Source organism: Onychomys torridus, chromosome X (assembly GCF_903995425.1).
Source record: "Onychomys torridus chromosome X, mOncTor1.1, whole genome shotgun sequence".
Classification (NCBI taxonomy): Eukaryota; Metazoa; Chordata; class Mammalia; order Rodentia; family Cricetidae; genus Onychomys; species Onychomys torridus.
In genome coordinates this window covers 6,745,427-6,769,712 of record NC_050466.1, presented here as the reverse complement: position 1 = coordinate 6,769,712, position 24,286 = coordinate 6,745,427, and the positions used below count along the sequence as shown (strand labels likewise).

General features: G+C 45.9%; 1 protein-coding gene across 1 annotated transcript in view; it reads right to left on the bottom strand.

The window, feature by feature from the left end:
• Positions 1–3,485: 3,485 nt before the first annotated feature.
• Positions 3,486–24,286, bottom strand: part of LOC118573970 (probable ubiquitin carboxyl-terminal hydrolase FAF-X) — a 45,450-nt gene continuing 24,649 nt past the window's right edge. Inside the window, exon 8 of the mRNA XM_036174566.1 lies at positions 3,486–3,716. Within this exon, the coding sequence (XP_036030459.1) occupies positions 3,486–3,716 (231 nt within the window). The remainder of the gene's footprint in view (positions 3,717–24,286) is intronic.

Below are 24,286 nucleotides of genomic sequence, written 5' to 3'. Positions count from 1 at the left end.
AGGAAAAGACAGGTGGCTGATTACCATGATGGCCAAGAGAGAGTGCTGCTATACTGAGACCATGCTAACTCAGAACCCATAAAAGAAAAGATGTCTGAACGCTTCCTCAGCCTCCACAGGAGACAGCTCCCTTAGGACCTTCTTAGAGGCCGTCCGAGAGGATGCACAGTGGTGGATGAGGCAGGGCCAAAACACTCCCTGCCCATCCTCAGAGATGAGAAAGGCCATGCCCATGCCTCTGTAGCTAAGATTCTGGGGAAAACCCCAGGGATGGCAATCTCTGAAGAGCCTATGGAAACTCCCAGATTCAGCTTCTGATGCCTGTTGGACACAGAGAGAACCACAGTAAAAGAGGCCTGGCCCACCCTCCACCCACCTCTCCCTCAAGAACTTGGGGAGCAGGAAGTACAAGTTGGAGAAATAGATAGGAAGCTAGCCACACCCACTTCCTGCTGGAGGATACCAAACCAAGTGGGCCTGAGCCAGGGAGGAGAAAGTTAGGAAGAATCTCTCGGAAGGCTGTTCTAATTATGGAAGAAGCTGGGTTTAGGACTTTTGGGGTCCTATTAGAGTGTTTCATGGGGCTAGGGATGTAGCCAGCAGCACTTGGCTTCCAGCCCCAGAACCATAAAATAAAGTACACCTTACCTAAGACCAAACTGAAAAGGCACAGTATCTGTTGGGATATTTATTGAGGAATAGGGCTTATTTATCCAATGTAGAAGTCAAGGTTCCTCGGAGAAATAGAGGCAGTAGATTGTGTATGCATGTGTGAATTGGCTCATGCACACAACTGTGCAGGCTGACAAGTCCCAGGATTTGCACTGTACATTGTGGGAGAGTCAGTGACATAGTTCTAACCTAGGTCCAAAGGTCTGAGCTACAAAAAAGTCAGTGGCCTGGTTCCAGTCCCAGGTCTAAAGGTCTGGGACCTGGAAGAGCAAATAGCACAGTGCCAGTCCAAATGATGGCAGCAAGAGACCTAGGGAGAGCTGAGACTTCAGTGTGAGCCAGACATCAGGAGCAAAGCAAACCAAACATCCTCCAAGTCAAAGACGGGGAGAAGGAGTTGCCTTTTATGATAGGGGCATGTCAGTCGTTTTGCCGTAGTCAAGCTTTCAACTGATTGGATGAGGCCTTCAGAGAAACACTTAGGATAATGTTGGGCCAAATATCTGAGTACTCTATGGTTTGGTCAAATTTACACAAAATTATTACATCCAGCTTAAGTCCACCAAATGGATTTTATTTTATTTTTTATAACGTGTGTGTGTGTGAGAGAGAGAGACAGAGACAGAGACAGAGAATGGAAATCAGGACAATTTACAGAAGTAAATTGGTTCTCTCCTTCCACCACGTGAGTTCTGGGAATCAAAGGGAAGCAGCTGAGCTTGACAACAAGCACCTTTACGTGCTGAGCCATCTTGCCAGCCTGACTGAACGGACTTTGCCTTGCGCAGCCTACCCCTAACTTTCACCCTTGGAGCACTCCTCAGTCTTCTTTCTTTAGTGTTTTGCCGGAGCTGAGGACCGAACCCAGGGCCTTGCGCTTGCTAGCAAGCGCTCTACCACTGAGCTAAATCCCAAACCCCTAGTGATGGTTTCATCGACATTGCTGTTATAGGACTTACAATTCTCTTGCCTCAGCCTCCTAGTGCTAGGATTACAAGTGTGCACCACCATGCCGGGTTTCCTCTTCTCTTTCAACACCTGGTTAGCCTTCCTAGCTCTCTGTCTGGGGCTCTGCCCTCTAACTACACGCAGCCCTAGAGCAATGCCTCCATAGTCATAACTGTGACTCTGGACGGCCTTTGTGTCAGCTCCAGCAACACTCTCTCCCTCCCTCTGGCTGAGAGTGGCGACACCCCCTCCTTAAACAGCCTGGTGATTACTTTAACATTCAAGCAGCAATCAGAGAGGTCCCAGGCTGCATTCTAGTGGCTTAGCTGGCATGTGACAACCCACGGGAACTAGGTCATGTTTTTCGTTTTTCTACACAGTTTAAACCAAGATTACAAAAGGCTTTCTTTGTACCCAGTAGCTCCAGCAGTTGCAAATCCTCCCCAGGAGTTCCTCCGAGCCAGAATCTTTTTGGCTTCATGCGTTCCAGGTTGGAAAAAGGAAATATTTATGAGACTTGGTCTCCGCCTTGGGGAGAAATAAACCCATAATCACTACTCTGTGTTCTGAGACCTCATGGTCGAGAGGAACAAAGGGCATGCGTGTGCGCATGTGCGCAGCTCCTCCCCTGCCCCCAACATCCCCCCCAAGGGGGGGGGGCACAAAAGCCTCCCCCACAGCACAGCCCTGGGCTGAGTTCTGCCTGAATGATTGAGGGCTCTCAGCAGGCTGTTGGAGCCGGGAAAAACCAGGCGGGGGATGTGGTTTTTGAGTCTAGACTCAGCCTGGTCCCATCCGGAGCTCAGGACTGGACCTTGTGCCCCAGCATCTGCTCAGCTCCATCTTAGAGTTTCAGCGTGTTGCCTGCTCCAGCACGCAACTTCCTGATGTACTTAGGATTTTTGGCTTTGTGCTCATAAGGAAGTTCAGCCAGTTACTTTCTGATCTTGTTATTGTACTTGTCACGTTTGCATATGTGGGTTCTGATAGCGCCATCAAAAGGAATTGGGCAGGACAGGCGCCCGGGGATATCTTTCTGCCGCGTCGCGCCGCAGCGGAAGCTGCGCGAGAGAAGTAGTGGGTGGCAAAGTCGAGGAGACCTTGGCTGAAGACAAAGCCGAACAGGATGATGGGTGGGCTAAAACAAGATCTCACTATGTAGACTATGTAGCCCAGGCTAACCTCAGACTCGTGTTCCTCCTGCCAGCCTTTGTCTCTCGAGTGCAGGATTTACAGGCATGTACCGCCATGCCTGCCTTGTTACTCCATTTCTTTAAAAAAAAAAAAAAAAGCCTGTGTGATGCTGCGGGAGTGGGGGCGGGGAGAGAGTGGAGACCAAAGAACACAGCTTTGTGCAGTCGTTTCTCTCCTTGTTTGCACAGTGGGCACTTTACCCACTGAACTATCTGGCCAGCCTTTAATATTCCTTTTCTTACTGCTGTTAATTTTACACCCAGAAGACTGTCTTTCGTGTAATTTTCCAAATTCGCCGGCAGATTGTTCACAAAGATCACGTGTGCTTTTCCAGTCTCTTACAGCGCTTTCTGCGGTGCGGACTCCCATCCATCTTGTGGAGCTAGGGTCTGCAGGGATGACTTCATGGCCACGCTTGGGAATGCCAGCCTGAATGAGCATATTGTCCGTTTATTGATAAGACAGAAAGGGTTTACCAGATACAGGGAGGAAGCCACAATTCTCGGGGCTTGTAAAGAACACTTCATTTAGTTCTTTCTCCGACAGGAAACATAAGTCTGCAGAAAATACTGCTTGGTTTTGTCATCGCCTGGCTTACAATGTCCCCTTAGTACTGGATCCAAATTACTTGGCCAGACTCTCAGGATCCTAAGGAATCGGCCCTCCATAAATCACTGTCCGGTGTGGAACTTAGAGCTAGCAAGAATTCCGAAAGGAAGGGTACCCTTCCTGAACGGAGCCTCTAGTGAGCTTCGAAGTGAGAATTGGGCATGAGGGATGAATGGCATGCAAATCTTTAAAGCACAGCTGCAGATACAAACAGCAGGAAAGCCCTCAAAGCGGTTTTCAACCCGTGGGGTCGCAACCCTCCTGGGGTCCAAAGAACCTTTCACAGGGGTGGCCTAAGATCATCGGAAAAATACAGATATTTATATTATGATTCATAACAGCAAAATTACAGTTATGAAGTAGCAATGAAAATAATTTTATAGTTGGGGGTCCCCACAACATGAGGAACTGTATTAAAGGGTCGCAGCATTAGGAAGATTGAGGAGCACTGTAGAGGAAGAGCAATTAGAGCAGTTCCAGGGTCCAGGAAAGGACAGCAAGTGGGGAGGGGAGAGAGAGCAGTTTCGGCTGCGGAAACTGCTAAGTGAAATGCAAACATGGCTGCACCACGGCTCTGAGGCTAGAAGCACAGCGGGGTCCAGAATGGGAGGGAGGGGACCATCCTAGAAGCCATTCTCTTCGAGATGAGACGTGGAAGGAGAGGGGGCTATGTCTGTTGGTCCCTTTAGTCTAATAGGATCTAAACACATCAGGAGTAAAATGGAGATTAACAAGAGATTCAGAGATTTAATAAGATTAACTGATGGTCTTTCACATAAGAATACATTCTTGGGGGCTGAGGATGTAGCTCAGAGGCAGAGCTGTGCATATTTTCTTTTGTCTTGTGGTGCTGCCAATCAGTGAATCAACCATAGGTCCTCACACACACTAACACACTCTACCACTGAGCTAGGCCCCCAGCTCTAAGAATGTATTCTTATATGAAAGCATTATTATTATTATTACTACATCCTGACCGCAGTTTCCCTCCCTCTTCTCCTCCCATCCCCTCAGCCTCTCCCCTGTCCCCCACTGCATCCACTCCTCCTCCTCTTCTCTCCAGAAAAGGGCCCGCCTCCCATGGATATCAACAAAACATGGCACATTAAATTGCAGTAAGACCAGGCACACCCCCTCATATTAAGGCCAGACAAGGCGATCCAGTACAAGGAATAGGGTCCTAAAAGCAATCAACAGAGTCAGAGACACCCCCTGCTCCCACTATTAGGAGTGCCACAAGAAGACCAAACTAACAACCATAACATATATGCAGAGGGCCTTGGTGAACATATATGCAGAGGGCCTTGGTGAACATATATGCAGAGGGCCTTGGTGAACATATATGCAGAGGGCCTTGGTGAGTCCTGTGCAGGCTTCCTGGTTGTCGGTTCAGTTTCTGTGAGCCCCTGTGAGCCCAGGCTAGTTGATTCTGTGGGTTTTCTTGTGATGTCCTTGACCCCTCTGGAGCCTACAATCCTTCCTCCCCCTCTTCAGCAGGATTCACAGAGCTCCACCAAATGGTTGGCTGTGCGTCTGCCTCTGTTTCCATCATTTGCTGGATGAAGCTTAATGACAATTGGGCTAGGCACCAATCTATGAAATGTTGTGAGGCATCATTTCATGGACTTTTTTGTTTTGTTTTTTTTTCTTGAGACAGGGTTTCTCTGTTTAGTTTTGGTGCCTGTCCTGGATCTTGCTCTGTAGACCAGGATGGCCTTGAATTAACAGAGAGCTGCCTGGCTCTGCCTCCTGAGTGCTGGGATTCTTTTCTTTTCTTTTTTTTTTTCTTTTTGCCAGTCATGTTTGGCTTTCTTTCTTTCTTTCTTTCTTTCTTTCTTTCTTTCTTTCTTTCTTTTTTTAAATTTTATTTTTGAGCTGAGGACCGAACCCAGGGTCTTGCGCTTGCTAGGCAAGCGCTCTACCACTGAGCTAAATCCCCAGCCCTCGTGTTTGGTTTTATCATAGGCCTCTGGGTCCTGGCCCTCCAGGCAGTGTCAGGGATGAGCTCCCTCTCTCATGGCATGGGTCTCAAACTGAGACCCTTTCATTGATTGGTCATTCATTGGTCACTCTCATGATTTTGGCACCACCTTTACCTCAGCACATCTTGTAGGCAGGGCAGATTATAGGTCAAAGTTTTGTAGCTGGGTTGGTGTACCAGTCCCTCCACTGGAAGTCTTGCCTGCCTGGTCGCAGGCCAGTTCAGGCTCCACAGCCCCCACTGCTAGAAGTCTTAGCTAGGGTCAGCCTCATAGGCTCCTGGGAGTTTCCACTGCACTAGGTTTCTAGCTCATCCCCTAGATTCCCCCCCCCCAATTCCAGTTGTCTCTCCCAGTACTCCCTCCATCCTTCCCCAACCTGATCCCCCCCCCCCCAAATAATGTCATGAGGTTTGCAGGCAAATGGATGGAACTAGAAAAAAAAAACATCCTGAGTGAGATAACCCAGACATAGAAAAACAAACATTCGGAGTTGGGGATTTAGCTCAGTGGTAGAGCACTTGCCTAGCAAGCGCAAGGCCCTGGGTTCAATCCTCATCTCTGAAAAAAAAAAGAAAGACAAATACGGTATGTACTCACTTGCAAGTGGATGTTAACTGTAAGGGACAACCATACTACAATCCACAGACCCAGAGAGGCTAAGTAACAAGGAGGGCTCAAGGTGGGGGAAACACATGGATCTCCCTGGGAAGGGGAAATAGAATAGACATCGTGAGTGGATGAATGAGGTTTGGGTGGGGTGGGAATAGAAATATGGAAGCATTTAATTGAGGCTGGTTTACAGTTCAGAGGTTTAGTCCATTATCATCATGGCAGGGAGCATGGCACACAGACAAGCATGGTGCTGGAGAAGGAGCTGAGAGCTAAATCCTGAGCACAGGCTGAGAGAGAGAAAGAGAGAAACATTGGACTGGGTATGGCCTCAAAGTCCACCCCTAATGATTCACTTCCTCCAACAAGGCCATACCTCCTAATCTTTTCAATCATTCCAAAGAATTCCACTCCCTAGTGACTAAGCATTCAAATATATGAGCCTATGGGGGCCCTTCTTATCCAAACTACCACATGTAGAAACAAATCAAATATTCACTAGTGGAAAAGTGGAGGAGCAAAATCTGATACAGCCTTACACGGGAATATTATCCAGCCTTAACAAGGAAGGAAATTCTGAAATATGCTATGACATGGATGTATATTGAAGACAAATATTGTCTTTAATGAGGTATCTAGGATAGTCAGTTTCATAGAGACAGACTGGGGAATGGTGCTTGGCATGGAGAAAGGACTAGGGAGTAATGGAGAAAACATCAGTTTGAGAAGATGATGAGATCTAGAGACAAGTGCTGGTGATGGCTGTACAAGCATGGAAATGTACTTAACACCACTCAACTGTACATTTAAAATGATGAAAATAAGCCAGGCACGTGGTGATGTTTTCTTTGTGATCAACAAATAAAGCTTGCCAGAATTTCAGCGTGTGGAGCTAAGCCACTGGTTAGCTGTAGAGGCCAGGCAATGGTGGCACACATGTTTAATTCCAGTACTCAGGAGGCAGAGGCAGATGAATCTCTGTGAGTTCAAGGCCAGCCTGGGCTACACAAGATTTATCCAGTCTAAAAGAGAAACAGAGTCAGGTGGTGGTGGCACACACCTTTGATCACAATACTTGGGAGTCACATGACTTTAATCCAAACACTAGGGAGGTGGAGACAGGAAGTGATGTGGCTGGGTAGAGAGAGGAATATAAGGCAAGAGGAGACAGGAGCTCAGCTCCTTTTGGTTGAGAATTTCACAGAGGTAAGAACTGATGGCTGGCTGCTCTGCTTCTCTGATCTTTCAGCTTTCACCCTGATATCTAACTCTGGGTTTTTATTAATAAGACCAATGGTGGCACACATCTGCAATTCCAGCCATTGAGAGGATGAAGCCAGTTTGAGATCAGTCTTGACTTCACAGTCAAACTCTGTCTCAAGAAAAAAGACTAGAAGGCTAGCAAGATGGCTCCTTGGGTAAAGACACCTGCCACCAAGGCTGACTGAGTTTGGTCCCTGGGACCCACATGGTGGAAAGAGAGAGTCACTTCTATGACCTCCACACTCATGTCATGGCAAACGTAAATGGTTTATTTAAACTATTAAGATAATAAAAGAGGCCGGGCGGTGGTGGCGCACGCCTTTAATCCCAGCACTTGGGAGGCAGAGCCAGGTGGATCTCTGTGAGATCCAGGAAAGGCGCAAAAGCTACACAGAGAAACCCTGTCTCAAAAAAACAATATAAAAAATAAAAATTAAAAAAGGATAATAAATGAAAAAATAATTTAAAGAGCTGGAGCTAGAGATGGCTTAACTCTTAAAAGGGTGTACTGCTCTTGCAAGGGACTTGAATTTGGTTCCCTGAACTCACAGCGGGTGGCTCATGATGGTCTGTAATTCCAACTCCAGCGCATCTGATGCCCTCTTCTGGCCTCCTCAGGAACCTGCACCCCTCTTACCCCCACACACTTACAAGTAATAGAATAGGCAGGTGTGGTGGCACACTCCTTTGATCCCAGTAGTCAGGAGGCAGAGGCAGGTGGATCTCTATGAATTTGAGGCCAGCCTTGTCTATGTAGTGTATTCTAGGCCAACTGAGACTACAGAATGAGAACTTGTCTCAAAAAAATCAAATGAAAATAAAGATAAAATGATAGCCAGATGGTGGTGGTACACACCTTTAATCTCAACACTCAGGAGACAGAGGCAGGCAAATCTCTACAAGTTTGAGGCTAGCCTGGTCTACAGAGCGAGTTCCAAGACAGCCAGAGCTGTTACACAAAGAAACTCGGTCTCAAAAAGACTAAATAATAAATAAAAATAAAACAAAATAATAAAAGTGTCTAAAGGACTAGAAATGCTGTTCAGTTGGTAGAGCACATGCCTAGCATGCACAAAGTTTTCGGTTCTCTCTGCTGCACCTCATAATTGGATACAGTGGTGTACACCTGCAATGCTAACACTTGGGAACTTGGAGCAGGACAAGATCAAAATCAGCCTGCAGTGCTACAAAAGACCTAGATAAATAAAAGATTAGACTACAGATGTCTTAGTTTGAATTTCTATTGCTGTGAAGAGACACCATGACCACAGCAACTCTTATAAAGGAAACATTTAATGTGGTGGTTCACTTACAGTTTAGAGGTTTAGTCCATTATCATCACTTTCATGGTTTGACATGGTGGCATGCAGGCAGACATGGTACTGGAGAGGTAGCTGAGAGTTCTACTTCTTGCAAGCAACAGGAAGTGGTCTGTCTCACCGGGAGTATCTTGAGCATAGGAGACCTCAAAGCCCACCCCACAGTGACACACTTCCTCCAACAAGACCACCTACTCCAACAAGGCTACTCCTCCTAATAGTGCCATGCCCTTTGGGGGGCCATTTTCTTTCAAACCAACAAAATAGATATAAGGTGATAGAGGTCCATAATACCAGCTACTCAGGAAGCTGAGAAAGGGAAACAAGAGAATTGCAAATTCAAGGAATGTCTGGGTTACACAGCAAGTTAAAAGCCAACTTATGCAATTTAATAATATCAAAAAGAAGAGGGGCAGGGGTGTGTGGCTCAGTTTTAGAGCACTTGCCTAGCATGCATAAAGAACTGGGTTCAATCCCCAGTACCACACGCACACAAAGACTAAAATGGAAATTTTCACATTTTTAATAGTTTAAACATTTGATAAACTTTTAAAAAATTATGTGTATTTTACCACAATAAGAGACAAAATTTAGGGCTGTGACTATAATTCAGTGACAGAATGCTTGCCAAGCATGTGTAAGGCCTAAGTTTAATTCCAACACACATATACACACAAAGAAAAGGAAAAAGAAAAAATTTAAACACTACATTATTTAATTGAGAATATATGTATATATACTGATGAATATAGACCAGAGTGAGCAATGGTCATTACCAGATGGTAGGAACACAGAATATTTCGGACTGTACATTTCCACATTCCTGAAATGTCTGGTAATGAGCATGTTGTAATCTTATGATCATAAAGTGATTACAGATGGAAAAAAACAAGCAGGAAGATGCCAGGCAATGGATTAGCTGAGAAGTCCTTGGGCTCTGGCTGTTACCTCCTGGAGGGTTTTCCTTCCTTACAGGAGGGATCTGCTCTCCCTTCCTCTGAAGATAAATAACTAAGGTTGAATGGGGAGCAGAGGGAAGAGGAGGGCTCTGGGGATGCTGACTCCCAGGAGCCTCTAGCAATGTTCCTGATACAAGCAAAGGGAACTTGGGACAAGCAGGCACCAGAGCCGCTCGCCCTAACCCTCACCCTGAATCAGGAAACTGAGGTGGCTGAGGGCTCTGCATCTAAGACTCTCACAAGCGGGGACCCTGAGACACAGGCACCCAGCAGAGGGCAGGGACAGTCAACCAGCGCCCCCCCCCCCCCCCCCCCCCCCCGTAGCCTCTCCACCTAACTGATGAGGACCCATCTAGACAGTGTGCCTGTTGGGAAAAGGCAGCATGATGCAGGGGGCTGGGAGGGAACTGGCATGTGAAATGTTTGTTCCTCTGCTTTGCTCCCAGGTTGCTAGGATAAAATCCATAAACACAACGCCTGGCTTCAGTACTTCATTACTGATTAATTAGAGCCAGCTTTTTGCTTGACAATCCTTGGACCAGACCCAGGCGGTTTCCCTGCTCCCCTAATAGAAGGTTCAAAGCTCCGTGCTACTCACCCCTCCTTCCCTACACAAAGTGGTTAATTGGGGCTTTTTCCTCTCCTGTGGCCTGGTGAGCTGGCCTGGCCTCTGTCACTCAGCTCTCTTGGGTCACATATGTCTCCACCCTAGTATAGGTCCTTCCTGTCTGAGTGGTAGTGTGCTTGCTGAGGTCAGACCTTTGAGTCTGTCCCACTGGTCTCCATTTCTTAGGCCTTTCTACTATGTGGTTTGATTAGGCCTTTCTTTTTTCTTTTTTTAAAAGATTTATTTATTTATTATGTATACAATATTCTGTTTGCATATGTCCCTGCAGGCCAGAAGAGGGCGCCAGATCTTATTACAGATGGTTGTGAGCCACCATGTGGGTGCTGGGAATTGAACTTAGGACCCCTGCAAGAACAGTCAGTGTTCTTAACCTCTGAGCCATCTCTCCAGCCCCCTGGTTTTGTTCTTCTTCAAGTTTGTTTGTGGGCTGTTTGTTGTTTTGGTTGTTTGAGACAGGCTGGTCTCATAGCAGAACATCTACATTTCTAATAGTCTTGCCTCCGTCTCTTGAGTTCTAAGGTTAAAGGTGTGCACTATTTCACCCAGTTTCAGAAATACTGGGGCTCGAACCCAGGGCCTCTGGCATGCTACTCAAGCACTCTACTAATCATAGTACAGTCTTAGCCCTCTAAGGCCTTTCTAGATTTCCCTGATCTCTCATGTTCTCTCTCTCCTTCAAAAGATTCATCTTCAAAGACTGTAATCCATATTGGCTATCCATGAAAAACTGTCTGGCTGAGTGCTTACAATGTAGGCCAGGCTGGCCTCAAAATCATGGCTATCCTCCTGCCTCAGATTCTTTTTTTTTTTTTTTTTTGAGCTGAGGATCGAACCCAGGGCCTTGCGCTTGCTAGGCAAGTGCTCTACCACTAAGCTAAATCCCCAACCCCTGCCTCAGATTCTTTAGTGCCTGGGCTACAGACATGTGCCACAAGGCACAACTTGACTTGTTTTGTTTTGATTTTGATACTTGGGATTAAACCTAGAACTTTGCACGTGCTACACAAGCATTCAATTGTTTTATTTTTATTTATTTATTTGTTTGTTTGTTTGTTGTTTTGTTTTTCAAGACAGGGTTTCTCCGTGTACCTTTGTGCCTTTCCTGGAACTCCCTTTGGAGACCAGGCTGGCCTCGAACTCACAGAGATCTGCCTGCCTCTGCCTCCCGAGTGCTGGGATTAAAGGCATGCGCCACCACCGCCTGGCTTGTTTTATTTTTTTATGGATGTGTGTGTGCGCCTGGGTGTATGCATGCATGCCATGTGTGTGCAGGAGCAGGCAGAGGTCAGAAAAGGACACCAGATCCCCTATAACTAGGAACAGAGCCTGGTTCTTCTGCAAGAACTGAAAGTGCTCTTAATGGTTGAGCTACCACTTCAGTCCCCAACGAGTATTGTTTAAAACCTAATTTATTAGAGAATCCATTACTTCCTTTCAGACCAGTGAGGACATACCTGTTGCAACATATCTCCTTCATCCCTCTCCAGACTGAAAAGGAAACATAAGTGGCACCTGGTACACCCCAACTCCTCCTTACAGATGCAAAATGCCCAGGGTGCCATAAAATGCCCAGTCTTCAGCCATGCATGTCTTGTGTGTTGGCTGCTGCCCTGTCCTGTCAGCCCACAGAAGGTAAGGTAAGGCTGACTGATCCTGCGGGGCAAAGCACTGAAAGCCCCCTGCTTCAAGATGAACGGAAGACCATCCCCAAAACCACATCGTGATTGAAAAAACACCACTTCAAATGAGCCAACTTTAAAAGATCTATTTTGATGAACTGGGGATTCTTTTTTGGGGGGTGGTATGGTCTGGTTTTAATTTTGATGTCTTCTGTTTGGTTGGTTGTTGGATGGTTGGTTTTGTTTGTTTTGTCTTTTGAAGCAGGGTTTCTCTGGGTAGCCTTGGCTGTCCTAGGTTTGTAGACTTTGTAGATTAGACTAAGAAATCCAACTGCCTCTACCTCCCTAGTGCTGAAATTAAAGGCGTGTGCCATCACCGCTGGGCCTTGGTTTTAGTTTTTTGAGACAGTGTTGCAGAAACCCAGACTTGCCCCAAACTCACTATCTAGCTGAAGATGATCTTGCCTCGGTCTTCAAGTACCAGGATTACAGGCTGTGCCAGACCTCCATTTCCTTATCTGTACAATGGGAGTAGAGTGATAATAATCCTACCTACTATGCAGCAGAGAAAAGCAATGACAGCATGAAATTTGCAGGCAAATGGATGGAACTAGAAAAAATCATCCTGAGTGAGGTAACCCAAACCCAGAAGGACAAACAAGGTATGTACTCACTCATAAGTGGATTCTAGATATAAAGCAAAGAATAATCAGACTGCAACCCACAGAACCAGGAAGACTATATAGCAGCGGGGACCCTAGGATGACTGTGGCTTATAATAAGTTTTGGTTTTACTCAATTACTGGGCAAGCCTTAATGAAACATTTCACTATTAGGATAAGAATCTGTACTGTATCAAGCTGATAATAGAAAAATAAATAAATAAATGAAAATGAAAAAAAGAAAATACAAAACAAAACAAAAAAAAAGAGAGAGAAATAAAAAAAAATCCTACCTACTGCAGGAATATTAAGTCAGTTGTACATGTTAAGAAAGTGCTTAGAACAGATCAGGCATGTAATAAATCCTAAATAAATACAATAAATTCATTCCCCAGACATTGAAGTAAGAAAACAGCAGACTGGTCTTCCTCTCTATTCTCCATACAGTTCTCACTTCTGATGTCTCAGTAGTCTATCAATTCTAAGATCTAAAACTCCGGCGGGGGTGGGGTGGGGTGGGGTGGGGTGGGTGGGTGGGTGGGGCAGTGCGGGCGGTGGGGGGGTGGGAGGTGGGGGGTAGGGGGTGTGGTGGGGCGGGGGAGGTGAAGAGGTGGCTCAAAGGTAAAAAGTAATTCTTGCTGATCTTGCAGAGGACCCGGGATGGTTCCCAGCAACCGCATGGTACTTTACAACCATTCCCAACTGCACTCCCAGGGGATCTGTTTGCCCTTCTGATCCCTGCAGGTACTATGCACACATGTGGTGCACATACACACACACAGGCAAAACACGCACATGAAATGAATATACCCAAAACTCGGCCTTTAATCCCAGCACTCGGGAGGCAGAGGCAGGTGGATCTCTGTGAGTTCCAGGCCAGCCTGGGCTACAGAGCGAGATCCAGGACAGCTGAGTATACCCAGAGAAACCCTGATTTGGAAGAGAGAGGGGGGAAGGGAGGAAGGAAGGAAGGGTGGGGGACTCAAGCAGGTGTTTAAAGTGGACTCTCAGCTGTTGCCCCTCCACTCTGCTGTCCATCATGAAGTCAAACTCCCTGAAATCAGAAGTCCCAAATAAATCCTTTCTCCTCATTCTTATTCTTTCTCTTTCTTTTTTCTTCTTTCTTGTTTTGCTTTGTTGTTGTTTTGAGGCAGTGTCTCTATGTAGCCCTTGGCTGTCCTGAAACTCACTGTGTAGACCTTGGACTTCCAGAGGTCAGCCTGTCGATGCCTCCCCCATGCTAGGATTAAAGTCATGCTCCACAAAGCCTCTCTGAACTCATTCTTGGTCATGGTATCTCATCAGAGCAATAGAAAAGTAACGAATTGTCACGGACTGTTGGAGCTCACTAAGGAGCTGCCTCTGGGAGTGGAGTTGAATCCTTCATTTCAGACCCAAGCGAGGTTCTATCAAGTGTCCTCAAAGACCCCTTGTCTGGCTGTGAGCTTATTGCCCTAAATCTGTGATGGGGAGGAAAGAGAACAGAAAAATAGGCCAAGAGTAAAAGCAGCATGTCTTTGAGGACAGTTAGAAGGTAAGCCATTCCCAACAGAGGAGAGAAGCAGGAAGCCTTGGGAAGCACATCCTGAAGAGCTGGCGCCAGGAACTGCTGCTGACTGCACCTTGACCCTGATTTCTGCCCAAGTTTGTTTGTTTGTTTATAGGGACGGGCTCCCTGTAGACCTCTGACTGACTTGGAACTCTCTTTGTGGAACAGATTGGCATGGAACTCACAGGGAGCCACCACCTGCCTCTGCCTCCTGAGCGCCATAGTTAAAGGCACACACTTGGTTTGCAGGATGTTTTGATTACCCAATTTAATCCTGTTTTGCTGTCTATCTGTCAATCAATCACCTGTCACTTGCTATTTATTCTTTTACTTTGGCTTGCTATGTACTTCATAAACTCATTCAAAGCCAAAAGTATTAGCCAGGCAGTGGTGGCCCACACCTTTAATCCCAGAACTCCGGAGGAAGACACGAGTGGGTCTCTGAGATCCAGGACAGCCAGGGCTATGCAGAGAAACCCTGTCTTGAAAAACAAAATCAAACAAACAACAAAACCAAAAGCATGACTTCTATAAGTCTTTCTCTGAAGCACACAGAACTCCCTAGGCTTTCCGTATTTCCCACCTAGAATGAGTGAGACACTGTCACCTTCATATGCACATCCATAAATCCTAGCACTGGGAGGGCTGAGACAAGAGAACCATCTCAAGTTCAAGGGCACCCTAAGCTACATAGTGAGTATCAGGCTACTCAGGGAAGGAGCGCGTGACACACACACACACACACACACACACACACACACACACACACACCATACAGAGAGAGAGAGAGAGAGAGAGAGAGAGAGAGAGAGAGAGAGAGAGAGAAAGAGAACCTAAGCCTTTGACCACTTGTTGCTAAACTTTTCTTCTGTAAAGAAATAAATGTGTGCCAAGCTGTGGTGGCACACACCTTTAATCCCAGCACTCAGGAAACAGAGGCAGGTGGATCTCTGTGAGTTCCAGGCCAGCTTGGTCTACAGAGGGAGTTCCAGGAAAGGTAGGGCTGTTACACAGAGAAACCCTGTCTTGAAAACAAACAAACAAAACAAAACAAACTGTGATAGTGTGTGACTTTAGACATTACTTTCATTAAAGACATTGCAGCCTGCTCCCTATTTGCTCCATCTCAGAATGCTCCATCTGAGGAGAGCCGACTACTGTGTACTGTCCCCAGTTTCTCAACTGGAGCAGAGACCATCAGCTCTTGGGCTAGATGTAGGAGGTAGAGCCAATCACAAAACCTGGGGGTGAATGGTGCTGAGTTTCACAATTCAGAGTCAACATATTTCTGCTTTGAAACCCTTCTGGGCATTAGCTCCCATTGTGTGGCCATACCACCAAGTCATCTGGCAGCCAGGCCTGAGACTTGTCTCCGAATCCACAGTGAACCCAGGGAGGAGAGCTTGCCAACCAGAAGCGACCTGCAGTGGCAACTTTCCATTTCATTATCTCTGGTTCTGGGGGAGAGCAGTAGGGCTAGGTGGGAATGCCAGATTTGGCTTTTGAAATGGTTCAGCTGGTGGAAGTACTTGCTACCAAAGCTGGTGACCTGAATTCCAACCCTGGGACCCGCATGGTGAAGGAAAGAACCAACTCCTACAGTGTCTTCTAACCTGCACACATTCACTCTACTCTCTCTCTCTCTCTCTCTCTCTCTCTCTCTCTCTCTCTCTCTCTCACACACACACACACACACACACACACACACACACACACTCATGAATACACATGCACATGTACACAATTGTGAACTCATACACATGCAAATTAAAGTGATAAATCCTCAAGCCCCACCTCAGCCTGCTCAATCAGAAACTCCAGGGGTCAGAGTTTCTCAAACACAAAAACATCTGCTCCAGAAGCCCTCCAGGGGGATTCTGAGGATTCAGTGTGAGAATTGGCACTGATCTTTAAACCCATTCACCTGATGGCTTCCAGCGCATCCTCACTCCAATGGGAGCAGAGCAGAGCAGAGCAACCTCCACAGTAGGGAAGTTAGGTTGCAAGCCCTCTTCGAGCTCAACCCCGAGGTAACCCCAGAACTCTCCTAAGGCCAGAGTGCCTGGACAAGGAGTTACAGACCCTTTGGAAACTGGAGCAATAGACAAATAGCACAAAGAAATTAGTACTGCAGTTCGTCTCTCTGAATGGTGGGGATCACAAGTAGACCTTTCTGGCTTGAGTCCAGGGATGAACTCAATTTTACCACATTCCTGTGCTTACGTGATGTATTAGCAGCATTGGTCTACTTAAAAGTCTATCTTTATTTTGAGACAGGATCTCATAGAGCCCTGTTTGACCTGGAACTATTTTGAAAATGGTATCATTGAATCCTAATTCCTTGCCTTCACCCTCCACCTCTTAAGGGCTGGGGATTACAGGCGTGCCCCGCCACCCCAAGCTGTGCCTTTTATTCACCTTTACCCTCCACTGCAATCTTTTCTCCCCACAGACATTTATGAGAGGGCTGGAGATCAGACCCAGGGCCTTGTGCATGCTAGGCAAGCACTTTACCACTGAACTACACCCCCAACCCAGTCCGGTGGCGATTGCTTTGAGGTGCTGGGTGAGATTAAACCCAGGGCTTTCCCATGAGAGGTAAGCCCTTTATTGCTGACCTGTGCTATCCCTTGGGCCTCACAGGCAATCCGTATGACCTACAGTGGTCCCTTTGTGTCCTGGGCAGGGAACTCAGTTTCAGAGGCACCAAAGCCCCACGGGTGCTGAAGCCTCTCACAGAAAATCTCTCATAGGAAACGGTATGAGAAACTGAGTATGATTGTACACACCGGTGATTGCCACACTTAAGAAGTGGATGCAGGAAGCTGAAGTGTTCCAGGCCAGCCTGGGATACATGATGCCCTGTCTCTAAATAAATAAGTAAACAAATAAAAGAAAATAGCATGAAATTTGCTAAAAACCTGTGACTGTCCTCCCCTACACGCTGGCTTATCTTTAGAAATACAAATGCATGGTGACTGCAGACGTGGGCAGATGTTATATTATACTGTTCAGGGAAGAATAATGTACAGCAGAGATGAAATCTTTTATTTTCCCCGAGTATTTTCAATCTACAATAGGTTGAACCTGTAACCAGAGGCCCTGGGCTCACATCGTAGTGAGAACAAAATCCAAACAAGCTCGGCCTGAAAGAAAGGAGAAAGATTTATTACCCACTGCAGGATACAAGAGCTGTGGGGGAGGGGAGTTACTGAAAAGCAATGCCCTGGCTAACAAAGGAAACGGGGAGACTTTACTCGGGGAGTCTATGAATATTCATATAGGGGTTGGCCTAGTTACAATTCTGAGCATGCCCAGTTGAGCCACCCCTGAGCATGCTCAATGAAGGAGGCCACTTTCTGGGCATGCTCAGTTAAGAAGTACACGCTTCAGGCATGCTCAGTTTAAGGTTATGGAGCAAACGTTGAAAAGATTTAAAGCTATAGCCAGGAATGCTTCTGAGCATGCTCAGTTTACACCATGACGTTTTTAGCTGAAAAGAAAGAAAAGGACACAATTAAAGGTACATTAATACTGGAGTCGCCCTTAGAGGTGCCTGCTAACAAATCTGGATGCAGAGCTCATGGCTATGGACAGTGGATTTTATATCTAGTTTTTCATATGTGTGCCTGCAAAACGGACATCGTCACTTTGCATGAATTTTGTTCTGCTTTTGTTTTGCTGTGTGGCGCCTGAAGGGGGAGAGGCTTTTTCTGTGGTGTGCTGGGGATGGAACCTAAGGCCTTCCCTGTACATGCTAGATAAATATCCTATCACTGAACTACACCCTGTCCCTCAGTGGGTTTTTTTTTAACTTTAATGTAAATGTGATAGCCATGTAATACACACATGAAAAAGACACATATTGTACACGCGTGGCCGAACGGATTTTCACAAAGTGAGTATGTCTGTGAAGCCAGGGCCCAGCTCAAGAAAGAATATAATCAGAGCAGGGTGGTGCACACCTGGAATCCCAACATTGGGAGGCTGAGGCTGGAGGATTATTAATATTAAGCTGCAGACCAGCATTCGTTACATAGTGAGATCCTGTCTCAAACAAACAGAAAACATGACTGGCAAAGAGCTTCCTGTGCCCTCTGGAACACGATCTCCCTGATGACCACTTGTACCTTTATTCCTAATAGTATGAACAATATAAATGACTTTTCTGATTTTTGAGATGTATACATATGGTCTGTGTGTGTGTGTGTGTGTGTGTGTGTGTGTGTGTGTGTGCTTTAAACTTACATGCATGGTGTTGAGGTCTAGATTTCATCCTTTTTCTTACCTCTTCTTCACCAAGGACTATTGCTCAGGTGTATCCCATTAATACCTGATTAATACCTGTGCATATAATCCACTCTTCCTCTTGGTTCCATGACATTCCAGAATAGGCACTCACTACCCTGAAGCTCCCCCAAGTCCCCCAAGGACACCCAAATGTCTTACAGACCCCTGCCACTATAAACACCACCGCAAGAAGCATCTTCTGTATGTTCCACATGGACCATGGACTGCAGGCTGTAGAGAAAAGCATATGCAGAGCAGGCCCGGCTGGCAGCCTGAGTAGCCCCCGCCCTCTAGATTGGCCCACAGTGTGTAGTAGTATCTCCCCCCACACCTCTGAGTTGGACCATTGCCCCTGGAGGTGAGGAAGGATGCTCTTAAAATTCAAGGCTCAGGGCAGCGGTGGTGGCTCAGGCCTTTAATCCCAGCACTGGGGAGGCAGAGGCAGGTGGATCTCTGTGAGTTCAAGGCCAGCCTGGTCTACAGAGTGAGTTCCAGGATAGGCTCCAAAAGCTACACAGAGAAACCCTATCTCGAAAAATAAATAAATAAATAAAATCAATGTACTGGTTCACTAAGCTAGATTTGAGTGGAAAGTTTTGGTGTTCGTTTGTTTTCAATCTTTGTGGGAATGGCGTATTCTGAAAAATCCCTCTTGCCCACAGAAACTGCACTTTGGCCAGACATTGCAACCAAGTTAATAATGTACCTTGAGCCCATGTAAAACTATGTAGTCACTTACCCTACTGTAAACTCAGCCTGTTTCGGTCTAATTGGCCTTCAAGAGAAAGGCCCTGTAGAGGGGCTGGGCAGTTAGCTCAGTAGTAGAGAACTTGTCTAACAAGTCCAAGATTCGTAGCTCATCAGGGGGCGGGGGGGGGGGGGGGGGGGGGGAGACGGACAGACACGAGGACAAAATAATTTGACTTTAAGAAAACAGTGTATCAACTTAGGTAAAACATAGCTCTCTGAACAGATGGAGATAGGTTTCTTCTGTATCCTAGAATCTAATCAATATTTATATGTATAATTCAGCTTTTTTTTTTTTTTTTTTTTTTTTTTTTTGGTTTTTTGAGACAGAGTTTCTCCATGTAGTTTTGGTGCCTGTCCTGGATCTTACTCTGTAGACCAGGCTGGCCTCGAACTCACAGAGATCCGCCTGCCTCTGCCTCCCGAGTGCTGGGATTACAGGCGTGTGCCACCAACGCCCAGCCAATTTAGCTATTATTTGGCTTAAAAAGGGCTTATTGGGAAATGTTATCATTTTTACTATTTTCTACAGAGAAAATATTTTCCAGTTTCAAATAACCCTGGACTTTTTAATTATAACCTGTTTTTATGTTCAAGCTATCTGTCTGTGTATTATTTCCCCTGCAGTTGTACAAAAAATGTTTTTATATTCAAAAAAAGGACAAATACTATAGAATTGTATTACATGAAATATATAGAATATACAAATTCATAAATACAGAAAGATTAGACGTTATCTCAAGATAGAGAAGAAAGGAATATAGAGCAATGTTTTCCTAAATACAGAATTTCTGTTTTGTATGATAGAAAAGCCCCACAAACGGACAGTAGTATCAGGACATAATATCATGAATATAATAAATCAATACACTTAATGTAATTAATGAATATCATAAGTATAGTTATTGAATGAATACTGCAAATGTAATCAATGAATATCACAAATGTAATTAATATCATGAGTGTAATTAATACCTTGAATGTAATTCATGCCACTGAATTGTGAACTTAAAAATGGTTACAATTACAAATATTATGTTCAATCAAAAGGTAAGGTGGAATGTAATCACCATACATTATATGTGTGTATGAAATTGAAGACATCGATGTTCTAAAATAATACCAAAAAAAAAAAGAAAGAAAGAAAAGAAAACAGTGTAAGCCAAGCAGCAGTGGCACACGCCTTTAATCTCAGCACTTGGGAGGCAGAAGCAGGTGGATCTCTGTGAGTTCGAGGCCAGCCTGGTCTAAGAGCGAGACCCAAGACAGGGTCCAAAGCTACACAGAGAAACCCTGCCTCGAAAAATGAAAATAGTGTAGGTGTTGAAGAGATGGTTCAGCAATTAAGAACACTGGCTGCTCTTCCAGAGAACCCAGATTCAATTTCCAGCACCCACATGGCAGCTCACAATGGTCTATAATTCCAGTTCCAGCGGATCTGACAACCTCATCTGTCCTCTGCTGGCACCAAGCAAGCCCCGGTGCACATACATACAAGCAAGCAAAACACTTATAATGTACAGAAAGTACAAAATAAAAATAAATAGCCAGGCAGAGGCAGGGAGATCCCCAAGTTCAAAGCCAGCCTGTTCGTCAGAGTTCCAGAACAGCAGGGCTACCTAGAGAAACCCTATATCAAAAAACAAAAACAAAGAAATAAAAAATCTTTACAAAGAAAGCAATGTAACCAACTGTACCATGCTTCCCGCTTCCCACTGGTCAACTTCACAGCCTAAGTTCAATGCACACAGCTTTAGCTTGCACTATAGACTTCCATGGCCCTGTCCCAGAAAAGAGCGTGTTGTGCTGATGACTTGCTGAACACAGCTAATGGATTCAAAGCGACTTTGAACAAAATAAATATTCACCATAAATATTAGAGGCAGCATGTGGACATAGGTTGGTAACATCTGTGGGTTTTGAGTGCTGGCTGGGCGCAGTAAAGTGATTTCTTCCCTCGTGAAATTTGTTAGAGATCTCTGTAAAAACAGTATTCTTCCTTCATTCCTTTCCCACACCATGTTTTCTGTGCTGCTCAATTCATACAGAACAATGCCCTTGGTTAGGGACAGACAGACACTACACGAACAGCAGACAAAAGACCACTGGTCACAAACTACAGACTGAAGACATAGGAAGAGAAGAGAATTCAAATTTGGACTCACACTTGGTCTAAACTAGTCCAAGAGCAAGACCTTTTCATGCCTTGTCTTGACATTGACACAGACCTTCATTGGTGCCCTCCCTGGGCTGAACATGTTTGTTCCTGTCCCCTAGGACAAGTCACACAACGGGCCCTGACTTGTGTTTGAAAATTTGCATTTGAAAAGGGTTCCTGCCATTTCTAGGACTGATTTTTAAAAAAGAAAAAAAGAAAGGTTAAACTTCAGCAGAGAATGCCTTGCTAGCAGCCCCCCCCCCCCCAGTTAGGACTCTGGACACTGAGTAATGAGCTCCAGTAGACAGTGTCACACGTGTGTTGTCACAGGTTATTACTGGGAGAATTAAATGCACCCTGCTTTAAAACAGATTACAGATTACAATTTTTTCTTTTCTTTTCTTTCTTTTTTTTTGAGACAGGGTTTCTCTGTGTAGTTTTGGTGCCTGTCCTGGATCTAGCTCTGTAGACCAGGCTGGCCTTGAACTCACAGAGATCCACCCGGCTCTGCCTCTTGAGTGCTGGGATTAAAGACATGTGCCACCACCGCCCAGCAGATTAAAAATTTTAAGAGGCCTAATTTTTCAGCCTTGCTCGCTCCATCTTTAGTGAGAGGCAGGTCTTACCACCTACTTCATTCAGAGATTACAAAGGAGGACTGGAGACGTGGCTCAGAGATACAGCACTTGCCTATCACGCACAAACTCCAGTGTTCAATTCCCAGAACTACAAATAAGTAAAGAATTGCAAACAGCCTTTCCTGCACAGCTTCTGTATGTACAGCTCAGCTCTGATTGCTAGATAATCCTCCTGCCATGGCATTCAGAAGCCCTTCTGCCTTCGTGCTGCCAGCCAAACACAAATCACTCTGTCAAATCAATCTTTCAAATGCTGAGACCTTTGAGACTTCTGCAGAAATCCTGAGCCAAGGGCTACCACCACCATATGCCTGTTCTGGCTTCTGTTAGTATTTAAGCGGTGCTAGGAACACGTCCCGAACACGACAAGACCACGGATGAGTTTTATTAAAGAGGATAGAGGTGACAGGCCTGCGTGAAACACACGTGGGTGAGGAGATAAGGAGAGACTCATGTAAGATGGCACCAGCCTTTTAAAGGTTGGGCCGCGCATGCGTACAGGGACTCCTGTGGGTACTCCACGCATGCGCGTAGATTACATGGCTGCGCGCACGCTTTACGCAACCACGTAAGTCCACAGAGTCCTGGTCCCGCGAGATGTCTGACCCAGAGATGGCTATTCTACACCGGAAATAGTTAGGCAGTCGCCGGGCAAGCCCAACCGTGTGAACATGTAATTATCTATCATTCCCGACTCTCATGTTTTAAAAAAGAAAAAAAAATGTGGATAGATGGGTATGGGACGCCGTTTCTCTCAAAGACTGCTTCAGGCTGAATGGTGGACGTCGATTGGTTTTGGTTGGGGAAGCCATCTCCTGAAGTTCTGGGATGAAATCCTGTAGCTGTGTCCATCCTCCATGGTGTGGCTGATCCTAGGATGAGATTCTGCAGCTGTCTGTCCTCCATGGTGTGGCTGGGAACCTTCTACCTGACAAAACACTGGTGACATAAAAGCTTAGACAAAAGATTCATTATTATTTTGTTTTTGGAGTTGACATTTATCTGAGGTAGATCTATCTGGTCTGTTCGTGTCAGCCAATACCTACTTTCTTTCTGCTTCCTCAAAGACAGTCTGGGAATCTGGAAACTCTGATTTGTTTGTTTTTGTTTCGGTTTGGTTGTTTGGTTGGGTTTTGTTTTGTTTTTCCTGGTTTCCTGAGACTGGGTTTCTCTGTGTAACAGTCCTGGCTGTCCTGGAACTCGCTCTGGAGACCAGGCTGGTCTACAGCTCACAAGGGATCTTCCTGCCTCTGCCTCCCGAGTGCTGAGATTTAAGTTTTGTGTGGCCATGCAAAAACCTGGCAAACTGGATTTAGGCTCTCAATCCTTCTGCCGCCACCTACTAAATCCTAGGATTACAGGTGTCTGTCATCTGTCAGTGCGCCCAACCTGGGGTTCAGTTGTCATCACTGAAGAAGCAAAAAGCAAGAGAGGCATAATGTTTGGTGTCTGGCTAGACTTTGGAGAAGCAGCGTACAGCCCAGTCTAGTGGGCTGCACTGATCCTGCTGCCCAGCAACCCGGGGCTCCAATCAAATGACAGCTTTACAACAATCACAGCTTCGGGGAAGTTGCTCTGCCACTTGGGACGTAGTCTCTGGTATGTATGGATACTGCAAGGGAACTGGCCAGCCCAGATTAGGGAGTCATGAAGACTTCCTATCTTTTTGTTTGTTTGTTTTTTGTTTTGTTTTTCGAGACAGGGTTTCTCTGTGTAGCTTTGGAGCCTTTCCTGGAACTCGCTTTGGAGACCAGGCTGGCCTCGAACTCACAGAGATCCACCTGGCTCTGCCTCCCGAGTGCTGGGATTAAAGGTGTGTGCCACCACCGCCCGGCGAAGACTTCCATGGTTCAGACAATCTGCAGCTGCTTCTGCATCCAGCTGTTCTACTCCCCGCTGGATGCCTGAACTCAGGCTTTGCCACTTGCTCTTAGGGACTTTTCGTACATTCTGTGGTCTCAAGTTTCTTTCTTTCTTTCTTCCTTCCTTCCTTCCTTCCTTCCTTCCTTCCTTCCTTCCTTCCTTCCTTCCTTTCTTTCTTTCTTTCTTTCTTTCTTCTTGTCTATTTTTTGGAGACAGGGTTTCTCTGTGTAACAGCTCAGGCTGTCCTGGAACTCAGTCTGTAGACCTCCAGGATGACCTTGAACTCAGAGGTCCACCTGCCTCTGCATCCTTTGTGCTGGGATTAAAGGTGTGCACCACCACCACCACCACCACCACCACCACCACCTGGTGTGCAAGCTTCACTCTTTATTTTTATTGTTATTGTAATTTTTGTGTGTATGTAAGACAAGGTCTCACTATGTAGTCCTGGCTGGCCTGAAACTCACAGAGATCCTCCTGCCTCTGTCTTCTGTGCTGGGACTGGAAGTGCATGCTACCACTTGCTGCCCTCAAGTTTTCTGCACAGACTTTGTGTCTTATTAAACGAGACGGTCAT